Source organism: Coloeus monedula (assembly GCF_965178545.1).
Source record: "Coloeus monedula genome assembly, chromosome: 2".
Lineage (NCBI taxonomy): Eukaryota > Metazoa > Chordata > Aves > Passeriformes > Corvidae > Coloeus > Coloeus monedula.
The window spans coordinates 77,941,748-77,968,401 of NC_138782.1; the positions used below are offsets into that span (position 1 = coordinate 77,941,748).

The 26,654-nt window shown below is 34.4% G+C and overlaps 1 protein-coding gene across 4 annotated transcripts in view; it reads left to right on the forward strand.

The window, feature by feature from the left end:
- Window positions 1-26,654, forward strand: part of ASCC3 (activating signal cointegrator 1 complex subunit 3) — a 253,611-nt gene that overhangs the window by 181,457 nt on the left and 45,500 nt on the right. For 3 of the 4 annotated variants that reach the window (XM_082276623.1, XM_082276624.1, XM_082276625.1), the window contains exons 25-34: window positions 148-368; window positions 1,746-1,831; window positions 3,292-3,458; window positions 3,602-3,747; window positions 3,856-3,976; window positions 6,016-6,158; window positions 15,891-16,028; window positions 16,133-16,253; window positions 19,623-19,755; window positions 22,343-22,468. In XM_082276623.1, the coding sequence (XP_082132749.1) occupies window positions 148-368; window positions 1,746-1,831; window positions 3,292-3,458; window positions 3,602-3,747; window positions 3,856-3,976; window positions 6,016-6,158; window positions 15,891-16,028; window positions 16,133-16,253; window positions 19,623-19,755; window positions 22,343-22,468 (1,402 nt within the window). Of the gene's footprint in view, window positions 1-147; window positions 369-1,745; window positions 1,887-3,291; window positions 3,459-3,601; window positions 3,748-3,855; window positions 3,977-6,015; window positions 6,159-15,890; window positions 16,029-16,132; window positions 16,254-19,622; window positions 19,756-22,342; window positions 22,469-26,654 lie in introns of those variants that run through there. The other variant, XM_082276626.1, reaches the window with a different exon arrangement.

Below are 26,654 nucleotides of genomic sequence, written 5' to 3' on the forward strand. Positions count from 1 at the left end.
TCTCTGTCATATGAGATACTAAGTAAAACATTTTTCAGTGTAAATTGTTTTCCACTAGATTACTGGTTAGTGTATTTGTCTTCATAACAAGCTATTTCATGTCATGGCATCTCTTGTCATGCACTTACGATTATTTTGTGGTTTTAGAGCTTCTGGATCTTCAGCCTTTGCCTATCACAGCCTTGGGACATCGCGAATATGAAGTCCTGTACAAATTCACACACTTCAACCCTATCCAGACACAGATATTTCATACTCTTTATCACACAGACTGCAATGTTCTTCTTGGAGCGCCTACAGGTTCTGGAAAAACTGTTGCAGCTGAATTAGCCATCTTTAGAGTTTTTAACAAGTATCCCACATCAAAGGTTTGTAAAATAGGTTTACTAGAATCATTTTGTTATGAGTGTTTTTTCAGCAATAGAAAAACCTAGAAGAAAACTATGGGGAACTGAATTTTACTTTCTCCAATTTGTATGTGTGTGGATACAAAATGATACTGCATTAGGTACACTGCGCTTTTACTTCAACTATTTATTTTCATCAGTTGACAACTAGAGTTAAATCTACAAACATGACATTCAGGCATGCTGGATTTCCTTTTCATCCTTACTTAACTGTGTATCCTGCTTTAATCTCCTTCTACTAGCAGTGGTACTGTTTTATAGCTGTTAGTTTCCTTCCATGTGAATACAACTAGCCCAGTCTCTCTATTATTTAAACAAATAAGGTGCAGTTAATTACTACAAGCCAATATTCTGTTCCAGCTCGCCCCTGTGTTTTAAATTGCCTAAAAGTTGAACAACTCACCTTTTGGAGTTTTGTTTTCAAAGTGAATATATATCTGCTTCTTGACTTAGCCATATTGTCTTAGTTAACCACGTTTTAGCTTTAAAGTCTTTCAAAAAGATATTTGTATCTGACTGGGAGATTTTTAAAAAGCATAACCTTTCTATTAACAGAGATTGTGTACATAAATTCCTTAATCATCTTTGAATTTAAATATCTTCATGTAATTTGCTAGTCCAAGTGAGGTAAATAAGTCACTCATACACTTTCAACTTATCTGTGAGACATACTATATAGCCAGTTCTCACAGGAATGCATCTTTTAGGTTTTAATAAAGCTGTAAGCCTGGCTATATATTTTAAAGAATGTATGTGAATTCTTCATGTAGCAGTTTCTTCATGTTCAAAAGCTTTAGAATTTTTAACCATAAATCTATAAGTAAATACTGTTTGTACATGTGAGCGTATTCCCCTCTGCTCTGCAGGCTTCTTTGGGAAAAATATTGTGACATTTTGCTTAAAATAATCAGCTTTTTTATTTAATTGATCATGTTTTAATAATTTAATGACATAAATAGAAATCAGGTAAGATATTGCTTGCTAGAAATTCAGATTATTTCTATTCCAGAATGTTAACATGCAGATTTTATAGTCATGGCAAAAAACCCCCATTATTTACACAACTGCGTTTTGATTTTAAAAGGTGTGCTGAATACTTCAAGAAATTATTCTTTTATCTGAATTTATTTGCTTATTAATTGCTCAGGAAACAAAACAGTATTTCAAGCATTATGTCTCTCTTAAATATAATCCTGCTGTAGGTCATTTAAGGGACTCAGACCTTATTTATTTTATAAATTATGAGCATGTTCAAATCTTACAAATACTATGTGTTGTAGGTACACTTTAATAAAGGTTTCTTGTTTAACTTCTAGTTTTGTGCCTTTTCTTTTGTAGGCAGTGTATATTGCACCCTTAAAAGCACTCGTCCGTGAGAGGATTGAGGACTGGAAAGTTAGGATTGAAGAAAAGCTTGGTAAAAAGTATGTTTCTCCTTACCTAGTCAGAGAATTGAGAAGCAAAAGAACAGCTCATCAAGTATGAATAAAATCTCAAAATACTTATGAGTATTTCAAAAAGGGTTTTGGTTTTATACTGTCCTTCAAATTTCTAGTACTTGAAAAGTTCTATCAATCGTCACTGTAGTGATATATCACAACTAAGATCAAAAATGATAGGTCAAAAGTGATAGATCAAAATCAAACCTAAGAAAGGGATACACTTTGATACCCAGCTATTTTTGTTCTCATTGCTTGCCAGTATAAAAACTACAAAGCTCAGATTTCAGTCCACAGTATCCTTGGAAAGTGAAAATATAAGTCAAAATAAGCTTTTGCTAGAAACCTTAGCTGTAAGGAACATACAGGACTTGCATGAACTGTATAATAATAGTCATACTATGTCATTCATATATAAATTAATATAATTTTATTCCTTGGTAACATTAATTCCTGCTGATCGTCCCAGGTGTTGGAGTTCAGCCGTTCCTTTATGATCTATAAGGTAGATCAGTCATGTTGATGCTTTCCAAAATTATAGTTTCCTGAATTAAAATTTTTATCCATAGGATGCGTTATTTAGGTCCTTCACCTTTTCTAAATATAGCCTTTTTCCTAAGTTAAGCTCAAAGCATGCCACAAGAGAAAGAGATGCTCTTCTGTGTACCTGAAATTACCAGTAATATTCCTGTTGTTATCACAGCAATGAGATAAAATATTTTATAGTAACATTTCTTTCTTGAAATTTGCAATTACTTGTGTCTGAAATTTTGAACAGAAGATACAGATTGCTTTGAGGAATTTTTATTGGATTTAGATTCAACTGGTTCAACTGGATGTAGAATGTGTCATTGAAATGTCAAAAACCCATTGTAATGCATCCATCTAAAATGATGGATCATCACAAATGCTGCAAACAATTGGAAAAACTCTTCTAATCTTCTTCAAAAAGTAATCTCAGGCTAATTTCTGCACCTTAATGGACCTTCACCAGCAAATGCAATACACACTGCAGTTTAGCCTCATTATTCAAACCAGAGATCCATGCAGAACAGCAGGCAGCAACGTGGTAGCCTCCATGAAAACTTTCATCCTGTCTATGATAGGGTGTTATGATTCACATTACATCATACCAGTATTATGTTATCTTCATTTTGATCAACTAACCATTGGTTGGGACTCATATTTGTCCTCTTCTTTTTATATGATTTTGCTAAGGAATGTATTTGGTATTTATATGGTGTTTACTAGGGGAACAAAGAGACAGGTTTATTTACTTAAAACAACTTTGAAAATCCTGTTAAAGGTGTTTGACAAGATGCAAAATTATTTTGCTTAATTTTGTTTCTTTCCTCTTTTAGGAATTTAAGTTAAGGAGTAAATATTTGAACATTAAGATGTTTTAAAGCTTTGTAAAGCCAAGCCACTGTCCTTCTTGATTACAGGGTTGTAGAGTTGACAGGAGATGTGACTCCTGATATGAGAGCTATTGCCCAAGCTGACCTGATTGTTACTACCCCAGAGAAGTGGGATGGTGTCAGCAGAAGCTGGCAGAACAGAAGCTATGTTCAGAAGGTTGCCATTCTTATCATAGATGAGATCCATCTTCTAGGTGAGCATGTTTCGCTGCTTTTGATCAGAATCGTTGCTAATTGATTGCTAAAGGAGTGTGCTGTTACTTATGATGTGAATATACTTTTTGATATCTGAACCTTTTCTTCTTCTCTGTTTTTCAATTGACTTTTCATTTACTAGGGGATGAGAGAGGCCCAGTATTGGAAGTCATTGTGTCTCGAACAAACTTTATCTCATCTCACACAGAGAAGCCTGTAAGAGTAGTTGGTTTGTCCACTGCTTTAGCAAATGCCAGAGACCTTGCTGACTGGCTAAACATTAATCAGGTATGAAAAAAGTTTTAGAAAATGGATATGTATTTGTCCTGCAGCAAAACAAAATAGCAATTGATAAGATAATTCAATGTTAAACTTGAAAAAAATGTTCTCTTGTAGATGGGTCTGTTCAACTTCCGACCGTCAGTGCGCCCAGTTCCTCTGGAGGTTCACATTCAGGGCTTCCCTGGCCAGCATTACTGTCCTCGCATGGCCAGCATGAACAAACCTGCTTTTCAGGGTAAGCAACAAGCTCCTAGACCCTCTCCTTCTTTCTGTAAAAGAAAAAGGGACTTTACACAGTTATTTGCAGCACATTTGCAACATGTGTTACTGTATGTACTCTTGGCATGTATTGGGGGAATCTGCTCTGCTAATGGCCCAAAGCTATTTGTCTGAAACATAAAGTGTGCTGCAAATGCAACATGTAACAGAGGAATGTAATGTATTTAGAACAGAAGAATAAAATTAGTGTTAGCAAAGGGGAAATAAAATGTGTTTTCTCTTAGTGTTTGACACCAGAAAGAAATATTTGTGTAAAAATATTTGAAATTTAGAAAGCAATAAAACCATTCATATTATTAATCTGCTGAGGTATTTTCATATGGACCACTGCATGTAAGCATTAAAACAGAACAGAAGTTGCAAGTCAGGCTAACCTCCTATAATTCTAGTTTCAAAGCAATAACCATAAAATTCAAAATTTGTAGTGCATCCAGATTTGCTTCTGTTTCCAATTTTTTATTCTTAACCAAGCTGGCAAGCAGTATAGACTTAAGAAAAACTCTTGTATTTTATTTGAACATGTTTTGTTTTCGTTACATAAGGAATATTTATTATATCAATTAAAAATAACCTCCAAAATAAATTTTGTAATCTGAACTGCTGTTGATTGTGAGGTGACATTTGCGAGGGGACTTTTTAGCTGCTTTAATTAGCCTTATGACAGAAGCAAAGTATTGATTGTGGACTAGAGACCAATCTTGACAGCTCGGATTATTTACACCTCCACAAGAGCGTTGTACAAAAACACTAATGAACAATAAATCTGTCTTGGGCTGTGCTGCCACACCTGTTCCTGAAGCAACAAAAATCCATTAGATGTTGGGCTTTTAAAATATACAGATATATTGGTATATGTAGTTGTAAGATATAAATACAGATGAATTATCCTATTTTAGTAATTTCCCAACTGCATCGCGTGTGTATATGCAGGAGCACATGCTGGGTAGTATTCAGGAACTGGGGAATAAGATGTGCTGGTGGGCAGTATGAAATAGTTTTCAGAAATTAACAATACATAAATTTAATTGCTTGAATGAGAATTACATGAGAAAACACACAAACAGATTTATAAGTGGTTTAGAGAGAGTATTTGAAATTCTAGGTACACCTAGAATATATACTATATATATATATAGTACTATATATATCTATATATACTTCTAGTGCTTGTTGAAGTTAGAAAATCTCTATAAATATGATTTATTGCACACTCTGTTCCCCACTTGTTTGACATGATACAGTCGAGGTTATTTTAGCATTTTCATGGCAATACTTATTCCTGAGTCCATAACAATTTCACTGCAAGCTGAAACTTTTCAAAGATTGGCTGAGCAAGAAAATGCTTTTTAAAAAAGTCCTAAAACATAACTGGTTTAAATATATCGTCATTGGTTTAAATAGATCAGGCTAATTAGTAAACACAGAAACAAAGTTCTCTTGTACTGTAATGCCCACTTCCACAGCAGCTATTGAAAAGTCACTTTCTACTTTTTTTACCTTTTCTGATATTGGTAGGTTGAAGTGATCCTTCATAGGCTGACATGAGTTGATGCAGTTTGAGCTCTGGGTCAGACAGAAAGCAAATTTTAGACCTTCATGGCACTTAGTCTGAGACAATAGTGTAGAAAAAACATTAACATACTTATTAGGCTGAGATACAGAATTTCGCAAGCTTGAAGTCTAGAAAGCTCATCTAGGTTTTGTGGTGTTTTGTTGCGTTTTTTTCATAACTGGTTCTCTTAATTAGCTTTGTGATCACTGAAGTAGCAGGGAAAATCGACTGAGACTCAGCTAAGCGTAGTTTTATGGTCTTTGGTTCAGAGGTGGTGTATTCTCACCTCAGTTGTATCCATTATCCATCCAGCAGAATAGACTCAGTAGGCATACCTGTATGTCATCTGCAGAGTGGTCTATCACCTGTCATGGGATTGCAAGGAGAAACCCTAATTTTTGTCATTAAAGGGTCTAATTCTCAAATTCTGTTTTGCTCAACAGCAATTCGGAGTCATTCTCCAGCCAAGCCTGTTCTTATTTTTGTGTCATCCCGACGTCAGACAAGGCTTACTGCCTTAGATCTCATCGCTTTCCTAGCCACAGAGGATGATCCCAAACAATGGCTGAAGATGGATGAAAGAGAGGTAGAATCATTTCACCTTCCTTATTTGTGTTTTGCTTCTATTTTATTGATGTTTGTTTGAAAAAAAAAAAAATGATCTAAAACAAAAGAGCTGTTTGAGGGTAGATCTTGAAAGAGTTGTGCATATGCTGAATTTCCTTATGTATTAAAAGTAGTGTCAACATTAAGGCTATAGAAGCGTCTGTGCAAGAGCGGAACTTCAGAACACAAACTCTTTTATCTTTGTTTTTTCCTGCATATCTCTTATTAATGCTAGTTCCATGGTCCCAGACAACATATATCACATGGTGCAAGTCTTTGATACCAAGATAAGACAAAGACTAAAAGAGGGCTAGTGCTCTCTAAAGTTTACAGCTGGACATCTGTGACATATAGATGTTGAGCTGAAATCTAAACCAAGTCTCTTTCAGTGTTTTAGGAGAAAAATCATCCTTCTCATGAGATGCATTTTGTATATGTATATGCATATATATCTGTGTGATTATATGTATATACGTGCATCCATCGATATTCATAGATAGATAGATATACTGCAGAACCAATCATTTAGCAATGGTTCAGTCTTGCATATTAATGAAATAAATCAATGATATAGAAAAAAGTAACGAAAGCCAATATCTTTGTTTTAAGAATGTAAAGATTGCAAAGTCAAACACTTAGATGTTAAACAGTGCTAGAGTAAAGGCTTTTTTTATATTCTTTTTCAAGCAATATAATCTTTAATTACATTTTCTTCTATTTTTTTTTAAATCTTCTTTTGTTTACTTCAAAACATGAATGATGGCTAAATAATAAACAACCATTCAATATTCTCTTTTATCTGCATTCTTCAAACTGTATATCAGATTCAGATTGTATTTAATTCACTCAGTTTGGCACCTGCTCTGAATACAGTATTATTTATTTCCTTCTGCACTAATGGTCCTGATTATAGTGTATCACTGCTGCAAAACAGGTTTTTTTTGGTTGATATTCAGATTTTCTAGATTTTGGAAACTAGCTTTTTCTAATTGTTGCAGATCTTCTACTAGGAATTTCTGTGATAATTTAGGGCCAAAACAAAGCAAAATGCAGGAATCACAAACATAAAATCCAAGTTGAATACGGTATGAATATTTATATATAAACAGTTTTATCAATGGTTATACAATTGTAAATATTATATGCGAAAAAGTGTAGATTTCTACGATATATTGTTTGTGTTTATTTGCTCTTTGCCAAAAAATAAAATGTGATTTTTCAGAGATAAAGCATAACATCTTTATCCTTCCTGTTTTGGATGGATTTTAAAATAGAAAATGGCAGTCTTGGTTGATAAACTATTACTGCTAAAGAGTATCTTAACTTGATGGTGCTTTTCTAGCTGTAGAACCTCTATTTAATGTTTTCTTGAACTTAATAGAAACATCTCATATCCAAGTTATTATTACTTAGTAGAGTACTCTAGTACCTTGTGCTGGTTTACTGTAGTAATCTCACCTACAATTAGAATATGCACTGGGCAACTTGCCCTAAATGACTTGCATTATTATGAATAGTTTCCCCATGTCCTGGGAGCCACTGCTATTCCAAAAAGAACTTAACTGAAGCTTCTTCACTTGCTGGAAAAGGGTTTTCTATTAGGAGTCTTTGAATTTCATGTTTCAGAATAAGCCTCTGAAGGTTTTGAAATAGGAGCCAACAAGGACAAGCAGACTTTGCATTTATTAGTTTAATAACATTTGCATATGATTTATATTTGAATTAATAAGCTGAATGTTTGGAGCATGAGATACCTACCAAGTTACTCAGTTCTGATTACGTAAATGTAAAAGACTGAGGATTAAGTTCTAAGTTGTTATATCTTACCACTATTATGCAGAACACAATTCTGTTTGAAGTACCCACAATTTCAAGTGGACATTTCTTTGGGTAATTATGGGACTAGTTTGTAGTTTTGTGTTTTAAATGAGCATGATTAGCCTGAGTTTCATTTGACATTGAAGGAAAGGACAAAGCTCTAGTAGTGCTACATACATAGTGTATATCCTGCCTAATTTTTTAATAATAATAAACCCTAATCATAATTTAGGGGGTTTTTAATTTAAAAAATTTAATCTCAAGTAACATTAGGGTCAGGCTTAGACTAGGTGAAATAGACAAAATTCTCCCCAGATTGCTTTAATGTTTTCAAGTTTGAAAAGTAGAACTAGCAAATACTTTATAGTAGGTATTCCATGTCTTAAACCCTTGTCCAAAATTTCAAGTGTTTCTCAATTCCATATGGGATTAAAATGGACCAGTTAGAAGAATTAAATTGTTGTTGCCTTTTAAACAACAACTTTTTTTTCCTGTCAGTTTTTCATGTTTGTTTTTTTTTGCCAACCACTGTTCCTTTAGGGGGACTTACAGAAAAATTACTTTACTTTCAAAATAGTCATAATTCTTAACTCTGAAGTATTTTGAGATATATGAGATTTTTCATGGATGTATACAAAGTTAGCAAGCTGTACAGCAGACCATGGCATTTTTCTTCAGTTGGCCTTATTTGTATAATATTAATTTTGGCTGACATAAGATTCCTTCGAGAACTCACAAGTTTTGTTTAATGGTGCAATTGAGTTTGCTACATGATGGCTAAAAGCTCGTCTGTTTATGTTAGCTTCCCAGTAAGCAGATTTCATAAGGCTTCTTGAAGTGTTGTAAAACAGTGCCATCCATAATAGCTTCTAAAGGGCTGATGTTGAGGTAGAGACAGATTCTTACAGCCATTAAAAGCGTTTTTTTCTTTGTTACTCTTTGTGATGGTATCAGAGAGATTCAGGCCTTGTGGGGAAGAGATTGGAATACAGCAGAGACCAGTACTGGGTCTTTGTTAATGTCATTGTTACCAATACTGGACCTTTTTTTATCAGCTATGCCATCATCTTAGCTTCCCTCATCTTCTCTGTAGAGATTCTCCCTGTGGTGGTAAAACAGGCTCTTGTTTGAAGCTTGTGATGAATGATTCTGTTCACAATCTACCAGACTGCTTTTCACAGTACTCTCAGGTAACAGGCAAATCTACCTCCGTTTTTGCCACCCAGCTCCAATTATCAAATTCAGGCAATGTATCAATCAGTTATATTTCAAATGACATGAACTTGCATGAACCTTCTAGAATACATATTTGTATCTATATGTGACATACAGAAACAACCCTTCAACTGTTGCCACCAACATAGGTAATAGCCTGCCTGGATCGTGGAGGAATCATACAAGATGTCCTTTCCCTCATAGGAGTCATTGTCTAACAGGTGCAACTGAAGTTAGTCAAGGAGGAATTTTCTTATACATGCATCTTCTGAAAAATATGTATGTTATAGGCAGCTCCATTAGGTTTTGGGAATGGTTGTTCCTGGACACTTTTCTTGAATTTCATGTCTGATGTGCAAGTTTTGGCTCATACCCATTACAGCATTCAGAAAGCTGAAAGGTATGCAGAAAGCTGAGACAGCAATCAGTCTTCATAAAACTGGCCAGTACTTAATGAAAATTGCTGTTTCTAATAATGCTCTGTTTTGAAGTTCCACTGGACCTGTTGCGGCACTACAATAGTTAAATTTGCTTAATAGATTCTATCCAACTAAGTTTCAGGCTATGTGCATGCTTTTTGTGAAGAAATGGCCACTCAAAGACCTCATGTATTACATGTACTTTTGTCTTACCAAGGAAGCCTCCAATGATGTTTGAAATACCCTTCTTACCAGGATTTGTAGCTGATGCTTTAAAGCTCACCCCTACATTTTCCAATTACACATGCAGATATTCTCCAGGATTTATGCAAGACTGCTACAGTTTTCCCAGAGTATGAGTGGGCAGTCTCTAGGAAAAGAAAGAGTAGTTACCTTTAGAGTCTTAGAAATGTTTCTTAATTGTTCTGTAAGGTGCATTGTCCATACACATTCCAAAATGAGCTCTCTATCTCTCTTACAATATGCCCCAAGACGGAGTTTAATTTTCACTGAAGAGTGAAGAAGCAGCAGCAGAAGCTGTCTTCTTTGCCTTCTGCAATAATAGCAAGGACTCTTCATTAGATATCACTCTGTAAAGATTGTCCTGGTTATACTTTTGGGGCACAGGTGCATCATGACAGAAATGTGAATGGACAGTGCATCTCAAAGTGGAGACTACATCTGTAAATAGAGTGGTTCTTCGTTTCTTTTTCTTGTTCTTTGATGCCAACGTGCCCATGAAAAAAGAAAATGTTATGCTTACCCTGGGTTTTTTGTATAACCATTAGAGGATTTTTAAATACACACTTCCCAGCTAAAATTCTAATTTGGTCTTGTCAGCCAGGACTGTCATGTTCAAGCTTGTGGCCCATTACTTATCTTGTTAAAAGGGAAGATAGCTCAGATTATCCTTTTGGAAACAGACAGTGTGACCAGTTTCTGATGGTCAGCTTGTGTAAGATCAGTTATACTGTTCTACATTAGGAGCTGATTAAAGAGGGACAAGTCCTTCTCTGTCAGAAATTGCATCTACATCTGTGGTGGCAGAAAATGTTGCAATCTTTTTACAACTTAATTTATTAGAATCAAGTTTTCAGTTTATTTATTTTTCTCTAATGTTTTTACAGCTTTTTGTTTTTAACCTAAAACAAAAGTACAAAAGTAGTATTTATGGTTTATTGTTTGAAGTTAGAATGCAGTACTCACCAGCAGACAAGCAGGGTGTTTTCTTATTTGTTTGGTGGGGTTTCTTTAAAAATTTATTCCCTGTCCAGATACTTGGATTTATTTTTTTTTTTTCTGTTTACAGTGCAAGGAGGGAGAAGACATGTACCAGTGTACATAGTTTTAACTTTAACCACAATGGTTTTTGCATTCTGCTTTGTGCATCATTTTACCATCTGCATCTTGTTAAGACTGTTCTTTATGAAACCTCTAGAAATAACTAATATCCTTTAGCACAAACATACCTACAGTAATATTCAATAGCATCCATATCAGGCAATAGTTTGCCGCCACCGAATTCAAGGGCCCTTGAATGAAGGACATTCATTGACTGCAAAAGAACGAATCAGACCCATCCTGATTTTGCCCTTTTAGATGTGTGAGTGTATGAACATCTGTGCACTAATTCTGGATTAGTTCGTATGTGTTTGTACATTATGTGGAAATACCCATAGACATATGCATGAAAGTGAATGAAATTTTACCAATAGTTCTGGTTTGCATTGTTAACAAAAGAGCCCAAAGCCAACAAAAAAGTCCTAAGAATTCTTGGAAAGACAAAAGATGGCTTTTCCTTCACTAACCTTTAAATCAAAGAACCTATTATATCCATGTTAATATTTTGAGATAATGTTGTGCTATAAAACAGGAATAGAAGTGGTCTGTGTCATGACACTGGTCTGTGTCATGAACAGGTATATTGCTGTCATTTAAATGTGTCTTTTTAAATGTTTTAATATATTATAGTTTAATGTATTATTATGTATTGTTAAATATGATTTAATAATATATTTTAACTGTTTAAACCACATTTGAAAATGTTCTTTGAATAATCTTATTTGAGTTGTTTTAGGCATCTTGTTCTGTGTGGGATAGTTCTGAAGTATAAGCCAAATTTCTTCAAAAATAATTTTGTAAGATGTTTATTTTTTCTGCTTTTAAAGATCAGGAGGGTACCCAAGAATGATTTCTAAGTGTTTCACTCATTATAGAAGTTCAGCTTCCTTCTACAAGACGTTGGTTTTATGACACAAAAGTGTGTCATAAAAATTACCATTTAGTTATAACAAGGAGATGTTTTTATTTCACTTAACATCTGTAGCAGATGTGAAATATGTAATTATTTTTGTAAAAGACTTCATAACTTTCACGATTCTTTTGTTTGGCAGATCTTTCTTCTATTGGGCATTTTAGACAATTGATAAGCATTATTCAGTGGCATATGGTCTGAGTCTGACGTGCTTTGAAAAGAGTAGAGAGTACTAATAATGAGGATTCTGTGAAAATGGGAAAACCAGCACAACAGATACGCTTTGAGAAAGTATGGGGTTTTAGCATCTTGAAACAATATATCACACTCAAAGGGACAGAATTGGGCTGCACAATCTGTTAGCTCATTCTTGTCCAATCTGGTCTCCTCCTTTCTTTTGGAGCCAGCATTGTCATCAACTTGCTGAATTATACTCTGACTGGAATGTATTTCAGGCACAGGGTAATGTATCTGCTTAAATGGAATCCTATCTTTCTACAAAAGCTTTTTAAGTATAATAAATTTAAAATATTAAAAAAAAGTTCTATTAGCTTTAAGTAAATGGTTCAACAGTTTACATATGTGCAGGAACAAAGAAAATGACTACTTAGTAGTTTGAGAAAAATCGAGTTTGTTCAGAAATTAGAAGAGAAAATGTAGAAATAAAGTTTATTTTTTAGAATAAATATTTTACGATGCTACAAGATTTCCAAATTGGTTTTCAGGAGATATTTTTCTTCGTTCATCAAAAAAACCTATGAAGGATAGCAAAACCTTTCAGCATGGGCCTGATCCTGCCTGTCTATGAGTCCAGGGAAAAATCCCTCCTGGCATTAAGTTCCCTGCATTGGTGTTGTACAGGGCTTTTTAATGCCAGTGGGATGCATATTTCCTTATATTATTTTAATATACTTTTTTCTGTTCTTAAGATAAAACATATTTCATTTATCCTTCTGTGAGTAAAACAACATTACAGTTGTTTTCAGAAAGATAAATAGTAATTGAGTCATAACTGCAGAAATGTTAGATTTGTTTTATAGTCACAGTGCTGTGTCTGTTTCTGGTTAATGAACCTATTAATTGTGCCATTATTTCTTAATAGAAAGTTATAATATTCTTACACTACACTGACATAAGGGAGTTATATTTTTAAATAAATTGCCATGAGAATTTTAAGCCTTGGATTGTGCCTATGGGTAAAACAGTTATGTTTATTACAGTGATTTATGTGAAAGTAAGGGGTCAGCTAAAAATGACTAGGATTCCCTGCTGCTAAAATGACAGGATAGCAGTAAATGCACCAGTGCTCCTGCTAAGGGTTCTTTCGTTTTCCTGTGGTAAATTACACTGCTTTGCAGGTATGACTAACAGCACCACAGGCCGCCGCTCTAATACAAGTCAGAGGGGAAAAAAAATAACCACCGCTGATTGTAAAAGCAAGAAGAACATCTTTGAATAAATTCCCAGCGGTGCGAATTTAGGACGTTTTATGCGGGCAACTCAATGGCAGAAAGGTTTAGCTCAGGTCGTGTGCTGGAAGTGCTCCCGGTGTAAAACGGCGTGTGCTGAAGGAGCAGTCTAATGGCTATAGACTAATCCCAATCAGCTAATTTGATCACTGTACTGTTCTAGAGGAAAAGGGGATTTAGATTCATTATTTTCCCAATATCATGTTCTTTTGATGTGAATAATGAAATAAATGTTTTTGCAATGTAATTTCTTTTGTCAATTCTTGAATGCAGAAACTTAAATGTAAATGCATTTTTTTGTTTATTTTTCACATATTTGCCAATTTTGTTTTCTACTTTTTTCATCTTAGTTTCCTATTAAATATACACATATAGCTATTATTTCTCAAAGTGTGTACGTAGGCATAAGGACCCTATGCAGTACTAGTACGAATTAATAAACCCATAGTAAAAAAATCATTAGTAGGTTTGATAATATTTTTAGTATTGTATGTTGATGGTCATAATTGTAGAGCAAACAGTATGTGTGTTCCCATCTTATCCAGATATTTTTTAGTCTTAGAAGAAAAACCCTTTAAGATGGGTCATAATTCATTTTGTCCACGCTGCAGTCACATGTCTACATGTTGACTAGAGAAATCAAAGGTTTGCTGATTGTATCTAGATAGATAAACTTTATCCTTTAACATATCCTCCTTTCATTCAGCTCTTTACTATCTTCGACTAATCTACCCCTCTTCTTGATTCCCTTTCCTAAATGGACTTATCCCCTCTTTTCTTCTCAATGCATTGGGCTTTTTCTTTCTGCTCCCTTTCTCTTCAGTGTTTTATAGACCCTTTCACTCTTTTCTTCTGTAAGCACCCTTCTCTTTTATACATGCTAGATCAGTTTATACAACAAACCTTCCACGTCTTCCATGTCTTATAGTATAGGAAACTCCCAGGAACATCCACGCAACTGCATTGTGAGGGGAAAACAAGTTTAGGACCTTCCATTGACAGATTAAATTGATTGATCTATCAAAACTTGAACATTTTTTTTTAATTGGATTCTCTGTTACTGTGGTTCTGTTAGTCAAGGTTAGTTTAACAAATAGACTTTTAAAATGCTTTGCAATTGCTCTTCCTGACAAAATTGATTGATTTACAAAATCTTTATTGTTTGTTGGTTGGTCTGTTTGTTTGTTTTAAAATCCTCAGTATGGACTGTTATGTTCTCTGGATTTTTCATATCTTTTAAGGATTCTTTTTATAGTAGTTAAACAAGTTGCTTGAGTTTAGATAAGTGAATCATTCTGTTCACATTAAGGTCTGAGAATTATAAAACACAGGAAGTATTTATAGAGGTTACAATTTTGAACATCAGAAGAGTCCTAAGTAGAAATGAAGACGTGACTGTAGTCATACCTCTGTATTTTGGAGAACTCAGTCTGAGATGAGGCTGAACACTATGTCCAAATTATTCAGTTACCCTGACTAATTTGTTCTGCACTACTATTTTTTTCTCTAACCTTGCTATACCTCCCACAGCCATGAATGATGCTGGCCTAAGTATGCAATATCATCATGCCACTGCTGGTGGCACCAGGAAACCACTAATAAGAGCATAAATTTTAAAGTTCCTGGCTATAATTATATTAAAATCACATAAAATAATAAATTACCTTAGAAATAAAAAAATAAAAATAGTTTTGAAGGGTAGAATCACTTAACAAGACAGTTTTGTTTGCTATTCCTAAGAGGTTTTTCACAGAGGTTGTCTACAAAAATAAATAAGCTGGTTATCAAGTTTATGACTTGAAAACGTAGGCAAGAAGGTTAAAATGATAGTGGTGAAAATTATTCCAAGAAGTCATTGACATCAGATTTGGAAAAATTAGTAATAGTAATAAAAATAGCTTTTTATCTGGACTTCTAAAAGTTTTAAATGAACACACTTAATAGATGTTAAATTTCACTACAGGGTTTGAGACCATAAATTACAACCTCACATTAAAAAAAATTTTTTTAATTAATTTGCATTTCAGCATGTGAATAGGAAGCTTTCTTGATGAATAATAATTGCAAAATTATCAAACTGAGGAAATGTCTATCTGTTCAAAGGCATTAGAGAGAGCCAAATTTATTTTTCATGACTGTTACTATGTTACTGGTTGCAGGGATTTGCTATGTTTTTATACCAGTTCTAACCCCTTTGATACTAGGGATTGCATTAAACAAACACAGAACAGAATGCACAGTATTTGCCAGACCTGTCAAGATATTTTCAGCATTTTCATTTGCTTGTCTGTGTTACTTAGCATGTCAATAAAGTAATGTGCATTTTGTATTCCACCCCTATGGTTAATATAGTTTTATTTTTTTAGACAAAACCAGTCTTTTCAGAGACTGAAGAAGGCTCTGTTTTCCTGTTTGTATAAATGGCACTGAGCAAATTATCATTGCTACAAAAATAAAAAAATAAATATAAGAAACCTAGAAGTTTAAAAATTCTGAGTAATATGTTTTAAAACAAGCAATTGTTATTTCTATTACAGATGAATGACATCATAGTCACAGTTAGAGATTCAAATCTGAAGCTGACACTTGCTTTTGGAATAGGCATGCACCATGCAGGTCTGCATGAAAGAGACAGGAAAACTGTGGAAGAATTGTTTGTGAACTGCAAAATCCAGGTACCTTGTGTTCTTTGTGAATCCTGATGTAATGAGTTTTACATGGAATTTTAAAAGTTGGCTTTTTGTTACATATACCTCATTAATCTTTCTTTTTGTCTTAGGTTCTTATTGCCACAAGCACATTAGCTTGGGGTGTAAATTTTCCAGCTCATTTAGTAATTGTTAAAGGAACAGAATACTATGATGGAAAAACAAGGCGTTACGTGGATTATCCCATTACAGGTACTCACATAAATTATGGAAATGTTCATATGCTGAAATGTATTTCAAGCCTATGCAAATGATCTGAATTATTTAGTAACTGATCACTACTGAATTTGGAGAAAAACTAGGAGACATGAGGTTTCTTTGTTTAATGCAAGGTGTAAGACAACTCTTAAGATTTTATGCAATAATGAAAATGTTTCTGTTTTGCAAATCTTTTTTCATGCTAAATTCCTTTAATGTGTATCACCCAAATTAGAAATTAAACAATTAAAGAGACAATATAAAGCCATATCTAGTTAACTAGTTAATTGTATAAAAGGAACTTTTCAAACATGATTTTTTTTTTTCATTTTTTAAACCTTTTCTAAAGAGAAACAAATTTTTAACAGTAGACTTTGCCATGATTTGAAATGCAACAGTTGAATCACACACGTATGAGAAAATAAAATGTATACGTAGTCACTTGGTAGTAAACTGAAAACCTTAACTGGCCTGGTATCTTCAGTGATATAAGGGAGACTTCAGAAATAAGCAGCTAAAATAAATATTTGAATTTTTGGCTTGACACAGGCTTTCGTTGCTTTCTGGCTCCGGTAAACTCCAGTTTTCATAAACTGTTCTCCAGTGTTTTCAACCAGCTTAAGAAAGTGAACTATGGAAGAACATTTTCAGAGTTCAGACAGGGAGAATATTTGTCTGGATGGTACTAAGTTTGAAGAATGAGGACAAGCTAAATTTATTCCAGGTTTCCTGTTCTGTTTTCCCTTTCTCTTTTCAGAAGAGAAAGTTTATTATTAAATATTCCTATATTACGCTAGTGATGTGTACATCTAAGGACAATCTAAATGGTATTTGTTAGGTAAATAGAGAGCTTGCACCTTTTTAGCCATGCACTGTCTTTTCAGCAAGAGAAGTTTAGTAATGTAAAAAAGCTCAAACTGAAAATACTACAGGGGTTACTTCTCCAAGTAACCCATCATAGAGCTTAATTTAGTGGTTAGTGCTCTGCAGGAAACTTGGGATCAATTTCCAGACCAACTCTCTTGTTCAAAGATTCTGGTCTGACCTGGGATCTTAGCCATGCACACTTGTATTTTGTGACAGATTTTGGCTGATGTAGACTTAGTCAAAACAGTCTCTGCAGCAAAGTAGTATCGCACTCATGCTGACTGGAAGAACGGTGGTGATTGGCTTTATTACTGAATGAGGAAAAGTGGTGAGGAAAGAAATTAATGGTAGTTTTAAATTTTATGTTGAATCTGTGGCACTGTCAGAAATCAGTAATAGAGAAAATAATATATTTAAAATATATACTCAATAAACAGGGCAGACTTACTATGCTGGTTTAGAAATCTGTTGTAAAAGTTCACACTTTCACTCTTTATTGCCTTTTTTAATTCAGGTAACTTTAACACTGGGTGTTGTTCAATTCCTGAATTTTCAGTAAGACTTCGGGCAGGGGAGGGGGTGGATGGAATACCACCATCTGTGATGGAAGCATTCAGATTTTGTTGTCTGCACTGCAACAGCAAATGCAGATTCCTTATTTTATGAAGAAACATGTGGTGTGGTTTGCCTAAAGCGTTTTTATTTTTAACTTTCTAGAGAATATTTATGCATCTGGAACTTCTGTGGATAGGTAGTACAGTTTTGCTGCAGCAATAAAATGAAAATGTAATTAATTTCTTTCTGAAATACTTCCAAAAGTTTCACAATACTGTCTTTAATGCTGCCCTCAAGTTATGCCTTCACTGTTCCGTCTTGGTATTACTTGGCTTCTCCCTACTGAAGTTACCTTTCTATGTCAGGAATGCATTTGGCTCCAAGGGAGCAGCTGAGGGCGGAATGAATCACTCTGGAGTGTTCAGCAATTTCAAAATAAGCAAGAATGCTTCTTTGAGTGAAGTCAGAGGTTTTGGGGAGGGCTTTTTCTCCCTTAACAGTCATTTATTTAGTCAGCCAGTTGGATCATATTTAACATTTCAAGAGTTTAGTCCAGTGATTAAGAGCAGCCAAGCAACATATAGTCAGTAAAGAAAATATTGGGTTTGGATAATTACATAGTGGATATTGGCAAAAATAATTTCCTAAATCCATTTCCTTTATGGTATTATGCACAATTTAATTCACCACATAGAATAGCAAGTTGTTGTTTCATCACCCTCCTGTGCACATATATATTCAGAAGCAGCAGATTTAAACTAGTTTCATTTTAATCTTAATGTCATAAGCTAACAAAAGGAATAAACTGATAAAAAACATTGCTGTCTATACACAAGTCAGTACACAAGTGATTTTTTTTTTACTAGGAACCCACCATTGGACTGTCTGTTTCTTCTGTTTTGGTCAGTTGCTGTATCCCATTCTTCACTTTCTGGATTTTCCTTTCCCAACAGAGCTTTGGGCCAAATGCTTACACACTCTTAACACAAAGAAATCTCAAAATGCCACATGTTGGGCAGGTATGATAGGGCCCATAGGGAATACACAAAACATAAAAACTTTTAAACTAAATATATAAAACTTATGAATTGCTTTCCATTGTTTCTTCTAAGTTAAATGCCAGTTGGAGATACAAGAAAGGATTCAGAGCTCTGTTGAATGAGACACAAAACAACCTATGCAGATGCACTTCTCAAATGATGAGAAGACGAACAAATAGATGATAAACATACTTATCCTTGTGGCCAGGTAGCAAGTTGAGCATGTTTTGCATAAACTAGTATTTTCAATGTTTATAGAAGTCATTAATTAGTATTTACAAATAATGATGTGTAGGTAGAGTGACTGAGACAGCTTTTAAATCTGTAATGTAGGGACAACATACAATACAAAACCACCTCTACTCCAGTGCTAATAACTCATATAACTTGTTTGAATGGTAAATATCATAGCGCTCAGTAATTAGAAATTGCCTATACTATTTTATCTCTAAAATACTCAAAACCTAGGAAATCATATCTAGCAAAAAAGCCTATGTGAGGAACTTGTGCAAGTGTGAAGTCAAATATTTGAAAATTAGGAAATGATAGACAATTGTCATTGTAGCCTTCATGAGTTCTCTTACTCATCATCTTTAATTGCATGTGATAAAATGAGGGATGGATGTGGAATGGAAGGAGAGTAGAGGCAATTTATATTAGGTGTAAGCTTGGATTCTGTTGCAATGGGTGGTCTTTAAGTATGCAAGAAGATTGCCTCTGACAGAAAGTTCATCATAACTTTATCTGAGATGGAAAAAAAAAATTAGGAGTGTCAAAGCCAATAGGGCATGCAAGGACAAAGTAATGTAAAAAACCTGTATTGTACATTATACAGACGCAAATACATTTATTTATACATCCAAACAAATATTTGGTTTAAACATTATTGTCTCTTTGGCAGATGTGCTTCAGATGATGGGGCGTGCTGGCAGACCACAGTTCGATGACCAAGGAAAAGCCGTCATTCTAGTCCATGATATTAAGAAAGACTTCTACAAAAAATTCCTTTATGAACCTTTCCCAGTGGAATCAAGGTAAAGATAAAGCAATCAGAAAAGCTGATCAAACAATAAACAGTATTATAAATGAGGGATAGAGGAAAGGGAAACAAAATTCCTGTGCTGGATAAGTCCTAAATACTGGGGTCAAGAGGAGGACAATTTAAAAAAAAAGAAATTACCCATTTTTACATAGAAAAATCCTTTCTTCCATGAGTTTTGAAGCACTGCTGAGCTCATCAGTCCATTCCCAGATAATACCACAACTGCCTCTCTGTTTCTGGGTGTTGTCTCAGACACATGAAAGCACAAACTATTCTTCAAGTGCAGTGTTTAGGACAACTATCCACAATCCTCAGAGCCCTCTTTGAAATTCCATGATCAGTTACTAATAGGAGAAAACCAAGGTGAGTTTCTAGCACTTTTTACCTAGAATATTTGTATCATTATAGATACCACATTCTTGAGAATCTCAAAAGTTCAAAAACTCTACATGGTGTAAACTCTTGCTAATACAGTTTTAACATATCTTTCCCTATAAAATTGCAATATTTTTGTCAGAAATGTAGAAACAGCACATTTTTGCAGCCTCTTGGAACCTAGTTGATGCAAAGTTTGCTGTCCAGCATAATGTAATTTTTGCCTTGGTTTTGATATTTTTAATATACTTGTTCAATGAGAAGCCCAGCTAGTTATGTTGGTCTCCTGTAGAGGAACCTTTCATGGAGCAATGCTCAGGCATCTAATAAAGCATGAACATTACTGAAAGCTTTTCTCAGTGATGAAAAATTCACAGTATTGTTCTCCTGAGGAAACTTTATCCCTCAACATAAGTGATAATGGGACCTCTATCTGCTCAGGAAATTTGTTGGAGTTTGAGAGTGCAGTCCACCTTTGAAATGTTGTTGAAATCGGCTGGTGTATTTGCAAGTTAATTTCTGTGGTGCACAGACAGACATAAAATTTTTACAAACAAAGAATGTGGAAACATACACTTCATTTCCTTAGGAAACCACACTTTTTTTAACATAGAAATTGCACAAAAGACTAGCAGTTGAACTTCTTCAAAATGATAGCTAATAAGTGGAAAGAGTGGTGTGATTAAAATGTTGATGATATATCCAGACTGCATGGCATTAGCATAAACTAAGAAATATTTCTATTCCTTGGGAAGTGCTGTTTCTAAAGAAAGAAATCATATCTTCAATATAACAGTAGTAATCACACCTTTGTTCATGCCTGGAAGACTTTAAATATTCTATTCCACTAGTAGCTTCATTTGTCCGTATATATTTACTTTTTAGCTCTGATATATTCCATATTTTATTATAAAAAAAGAATCTTTGATAAATTTGCAGATGAAGAGTCACATATTAATAACAATCTTATTAAGTTCTTTGTAGGTTGTGAACCAATTAACTTAGGTTTGTCTTGGTCTCTTTTATGATCCAGTATTTGAAATAAGAGGCTTCATATCTTCAAAGAGAAACTGGTTGGGGTTTTTTGGGGGGTTGTTAGTTTTGGAATGCTTTCCCATCTGTTTTACCAAAGAGCAGATTTATCAGCTTTGTGTAGTATTTCCTATTTGTAAAAGTAAACTTCATATTTTTTTAATTAACGTTTTTTCTAAAAGCCATTGTTTACGTATGAGTTGTAAGACTTGAGTACTCAACTCATAACAGTCCTTGTGCTCTCCCTGATCATGGGCCTGAAACACAGCACATTAGAAACAAAAGAAAACCCAGAATTCCATTATTGTGGAATAGCTGTTGAATCGTCTGTCCAGTTTCTGCTGGACAATCTGTGTAGAACGTCTGCAGTTCTGCCGCTTAGAAGCAGGCAGTCACCAGTACAGAGCAGTAAAACAGCTACTCATGCCAAATTATTCTTTACTTTTAGCAACAGGAAAAGAACATTGGGAGAAGAAAGATATAATACAAGAAAAATTAGGTTGAACCTTAAGGATATTTGCTATTGTCTGATTGAACTCTAGCCAGGCATGATCTCATTAGATACCCTAATGGAGGTCTTTGTTCTGTTTAATGACTGAGTATTTTATTTTTTAAAAATCATTTTAAACTGCTTCTACTATTCTGTTTCTGAGTTTAAAATCTTTCTGGGTAAAAGTAGCTGCTCTTCTTTTCTTTTTTTTTGTGTTTTTTACATTGCATGAAGATGAGGCAAAATCTGGGGGAAGCAGTTTTGATGTATTTTTAATAGCCCTGAAGTATTTGTCAAGTATTAGCTAAGATATTGCCACTGTTTCATTTCCTGTTTGTCTTTCCATATGATTCTCTATTGGATTAAATCAGCATGATCATATGGTCAACATACAATATGCAGGAGTTACCACTGAGTAGCTCCATCTGAATATGTGCCATGAATGACTTAAACTTGTGCATGCTTGGTCCAATCAAAAAATAATTTATGCTTCATTCCACTATCATGTAAAGAAGATGACTGGCCTTGCAATTACCTTCCCCTCTTCTCTTTTACTGGAAGATAAATATATAATATTTTCAGATTAAAAGTAATAAACCTTTTAATGGACAACTCTACAAAATATATTACCTGTCTTTGTGATTGTAAAGTCAGCTGAATCCTTTTGCTTCCTGTTCTTCAGCTTGTTAGAGGTGCTGGCTGACCACTTGAATGCTGAAATTGCTGCTGGAACTATTACATCTAAGCAGGATGCAATGGATTATATCACCTGGACTTATTTCTTCCGTCGACTTATAATGAACCCATCGTGAGTATACAATATAAGTGCAATTTAATCTCAAGGTAACTTGAGGTTAGAGTTGATCCAAAGGTGATCCATCGGCTGTTGGAGCCTAGAATATCTAGCAGTCTTCAGTGTAGGAGCATTACTGGCCCACATGTGGATTAAAACTCATGTGCACATTTTTTTTATAATTTTTTCTCTAAATATAAATGCATTTTTTGGCAGATAACTTTACCACTTAGTTACAACAATAAAATAGCCTTATTGAGAGGGCTACATCAGCATCCCTAAAATAAATTTCCAGGTTATCACATTCCTTCAGATGCTGTATTTATAATCCAATACTTTTTTTTTAGCTACCACATTGATATGTTCTGCCCAGTTTTCTTTAGAAAATTTATTAAGACTTGGACTTTCCTAATAAATGAGAGAATAACTATCAGCTGTTCCTCTGTGATAGTTTTCTTTCATTAGGGTATCCTGGTGAAACCATGTGTGCAATATTTTCAGTGATTGCTATCATCCTGCCTAGCTCCAGCTGGTATGCAGATAGTTCTGAGCCGTTCCAATATAGTCTGCCTTTGCCATGACACTGTTTTGGGTAAACGGTATGTTACCTGTCATGTGATCATTCACCCACTAAAATAATGTGGCAAATAAAGAATTAACCATTTAGATCACTAAGTATGTCTTGATGTACTCCAGCATGTTGCATTTCTGAAATCATGTTGATGTCCATAGCATTTGGCCAGATTTTGTGCTGGGTACTTCAAGGGCAAGTGATGCTGGGAGCCTGCAGGTGATAAAATAATTTCCTTTAATTCTTTTTAAGTCTTTATTAGTTTTTAATTCTGCATCTAGTCCTATTCTGAGAATCTTCCACAAAACAAACAGAACTTCCATCTTGGGAAATAAAAAATGCAGAGCATTAGAACTGTAAACTAAAGAAAGCATATTCAACTTTGTCACTTCATAGCTAACACAATGCATACGTTTATGGGGGAGGTATTTCTCCTCTGAGAGTGACAGTTAAATTCTGATTTTGTATATGTTAGATTTTATACTTTTTTAGTATAAAGAATAAGTACTGTCACTTCAAAATGTCTTGCTCTTGAGTTGCTTTGGTAAAGTGCTTTAAGTGATTTGGTTTTAGCAAGCTTTGATCATGTGGTATCTGTGGTAGGTACATTTTTTTAAGACACAACATATAGGCCAAAGGTAAGTGTAAAATACAGAAATATCACTGTTTGATTTAATAGGCAATCTCTTCCCAATATAAAAGAAGATTTCTGCTTGAGTATGAAGTTGGCAGGTTGACTGATGGTCATTTTTTCTCTGCAGTTTCTTTTTTGTCATGGATAGCTAAATCTGGAGTTATCACAATTTCAACTTCATAGCAAAAGTTCTGCTGTTCTGAGAGGATTGTGGGAAGAAAGTTATAGGGGAAAAAATGAAAAAAATAAAAGCATTTCATAATGAGATGTAGAATCTTTGTAGTGAGAAGCAAGATGAACAGGTCTTGACTAGTCATGCCCATAATGGCAGGATAGCAATGGATATTGAGGTTTTTAATGAAATTGGAGTCTTGCATTGGAACGCCATACATGCAGGTTGGAACAGTTGACAAGTTGAGCTGATTTATCCACACAGGTACTCAGCATTCCTTCTGTATTTAGTGATGCAGGGAGAAAAATTAAGGATATTATTTACTCTGTCAAAGAGCTCATTTCTAGACGCCAAGCAGAAATGTAATGGACGTGCATGCATTCCATTCTTTGTCATGATAATAGTATTAAATTTCATCCAAAGTTACTAAACTTAGTCGTTTTCCTGGACCTACTATCTGTGGTATTTTCAGACCTCCTGAAAGCCAAGCAAGCAGTTCCAGCATGGTCAGTGTTTGAATGAGATACATCCAAGGAAAACTGAAGAGTTTTACAGAGACATCAGTGATTGTTGAGATAACTCTGAATAAGTTGCATTATGGTAATGGGGTTTAGTGTGCCATAAAAGAGCATATGAAATGATTGATATTACCAAACAAAAACTATTTGTGGCCCTTAGTAATCCAAAGATTTTAGGTTTAATTTTTTCAAAAGAGTAGGAGTGCAATTGCTGATTTTTGGTTTAGATGGTTATGCGATACCCATTCCTTGTCACTTCATAGAAGTCTTCTTTATCATGTCCTGCCCCAAAGCAATTTTGTTGACTTTCTCTCCACTGCAAAACAAGAACTATTTTTCAGACAGCAGGTGATTGTACCTTAGTGGTGGATAATTCCCATATGCATGATTAGTAAATTGCCTTGGGATTCATTGGCATAAAAGTCATTGCATGTGATGCTGTAAATCCCCAAAATAATGGGCTTAGATAATATGCAGAAGATTTATATTCTTGTTTATTGCCAGTTTTAGCTACTTGTATATTAAAGCTGCATAAACAAATGTAGCATCATCCTGTTCCAATCCAGTATCATAAAATGCCTTACTGAATGCCTACAATTTGTACTATTGAAGTAATGGTAATCTACCTTGGTTGTGAAATAGAGATCCAAGTATCTTTTTCCTCTCAGTATCCAGGTTTCTTCTAAACATGAAGTCATCATGAAAGTTTTTCTGGCAAACTTGAGATAATTTGTTAAACTTGTAATGATGGTTGTTTTAATGGTGTTGGAAATCTTTGCATGTTAAAATACTCCTTTTCATCAAACCATTTTAATTTTCTTGTTTGATGAACTCCTGCTTCTCAAAATCTATGGAATGGGTTTTAACCGTCTAGGTAAGAAGAGTAATTGAGCTGTTGATTTGGGGAAGTAGAGTAGCTGAATGCTGGTTTTGCTGAGAGGCATGACGACTAGCCATGCTCATCCTGTTCAGGAGATGACATGTGAATGACAGGGGTGGTCCAAATGAAATGTTTATCAAAGTGTCTCAGTCTCCATATCCAGAGTTTCTTCCCTGTTCTTTGCTTCCCTCAAAGCAGTTAATCCTAAATGCAGAGCTTTTTGAATTTGCATGTTAAGTCACAGTTTCTGTACTACTTCAGTTAAGTAGTACAACGTGTACTCCTTTCCACGTAGAGCTGTACTCGCTATGTTCTTTACTTACTCAAGGTCATACCAGGCAGATCAGCAAAGTGCCCTGCTCTTTGCAAGGGGCTACTTTGACAGGTTCATCTATCTCCATTCCTTGGCTGAAATGCCTTGGTTATTTCATTCTTTTACCCTTATAGAAGATTATAATTGCAACGTTCTACAAAAGAGAAATGGCTATGGGAAACGTTTTCTGTAAATCAGGTTATGATATTTTCCAGATACATGTGCAGTAAAAGAGAAATAGAAATTTACAACATATGTAAAGTTAAGCGGAATCAGCTTTCATTTGGAAAGTTAATTTTTAGATATCCTGAGAGCACATATCATATCACATCCCTATCAAAATGTATGTGGCTATTTATGTATTTATATGTGAGAGTGCATCTGTGTACATGTGCACGCTTACAAAATCAGAATGTAAATTCCTTGTGAAAACCTGAAAAAACATATTTTATTATTTCTTTCTGAAATGTATTATTAAGGGGATTTTTTCACTTGGTATCAGTTTTGCAAAGTTTTTTTGCAGTGAATGAATAAAAGAGCATAAATTATAATCTCAGATTGATGCCCTTATCATCATACACTTATGTTTTACTTAAAATTTCGTTTTCTCATTATGGTTAGCTGAGCATGTGAATAAAACGTTTGAATACAGATTATGGTTATCTATTGGTCCAATATATTTTCTGCTATTATGATGACAGGTAATATCATGGTAAAAGTCAGTCAGAATGGAATACCTGTATGTTTTGGTGACAAAATCAGTTATTCAGAATTTTAGGGTTAATTTGGAATGGTGTCAGAAGGAAGATTACTGCAGGAAGTTAAATTGGCTAAGATTAAGAGATAAAATGGAAAAGTTTGACAGTAGCTAAACTAACAGAGGCTAGAATATGCAAGTATGTTGCACTGCAGTGATTACTAATATCCATATTATGGTAAACAGATATTTCACAAAAGACTTTGCAGAAGGGCTCTCTGCCTTTTACAATGACATTTAGACCTATATGCATGTACTGATACCTATGCATGTATGTATATTTAATAAAAAACAGCTATAAGCATTATTATGAATTTCATAACAAGAGTTTGTTCTCTGGAATTATTACAATCACA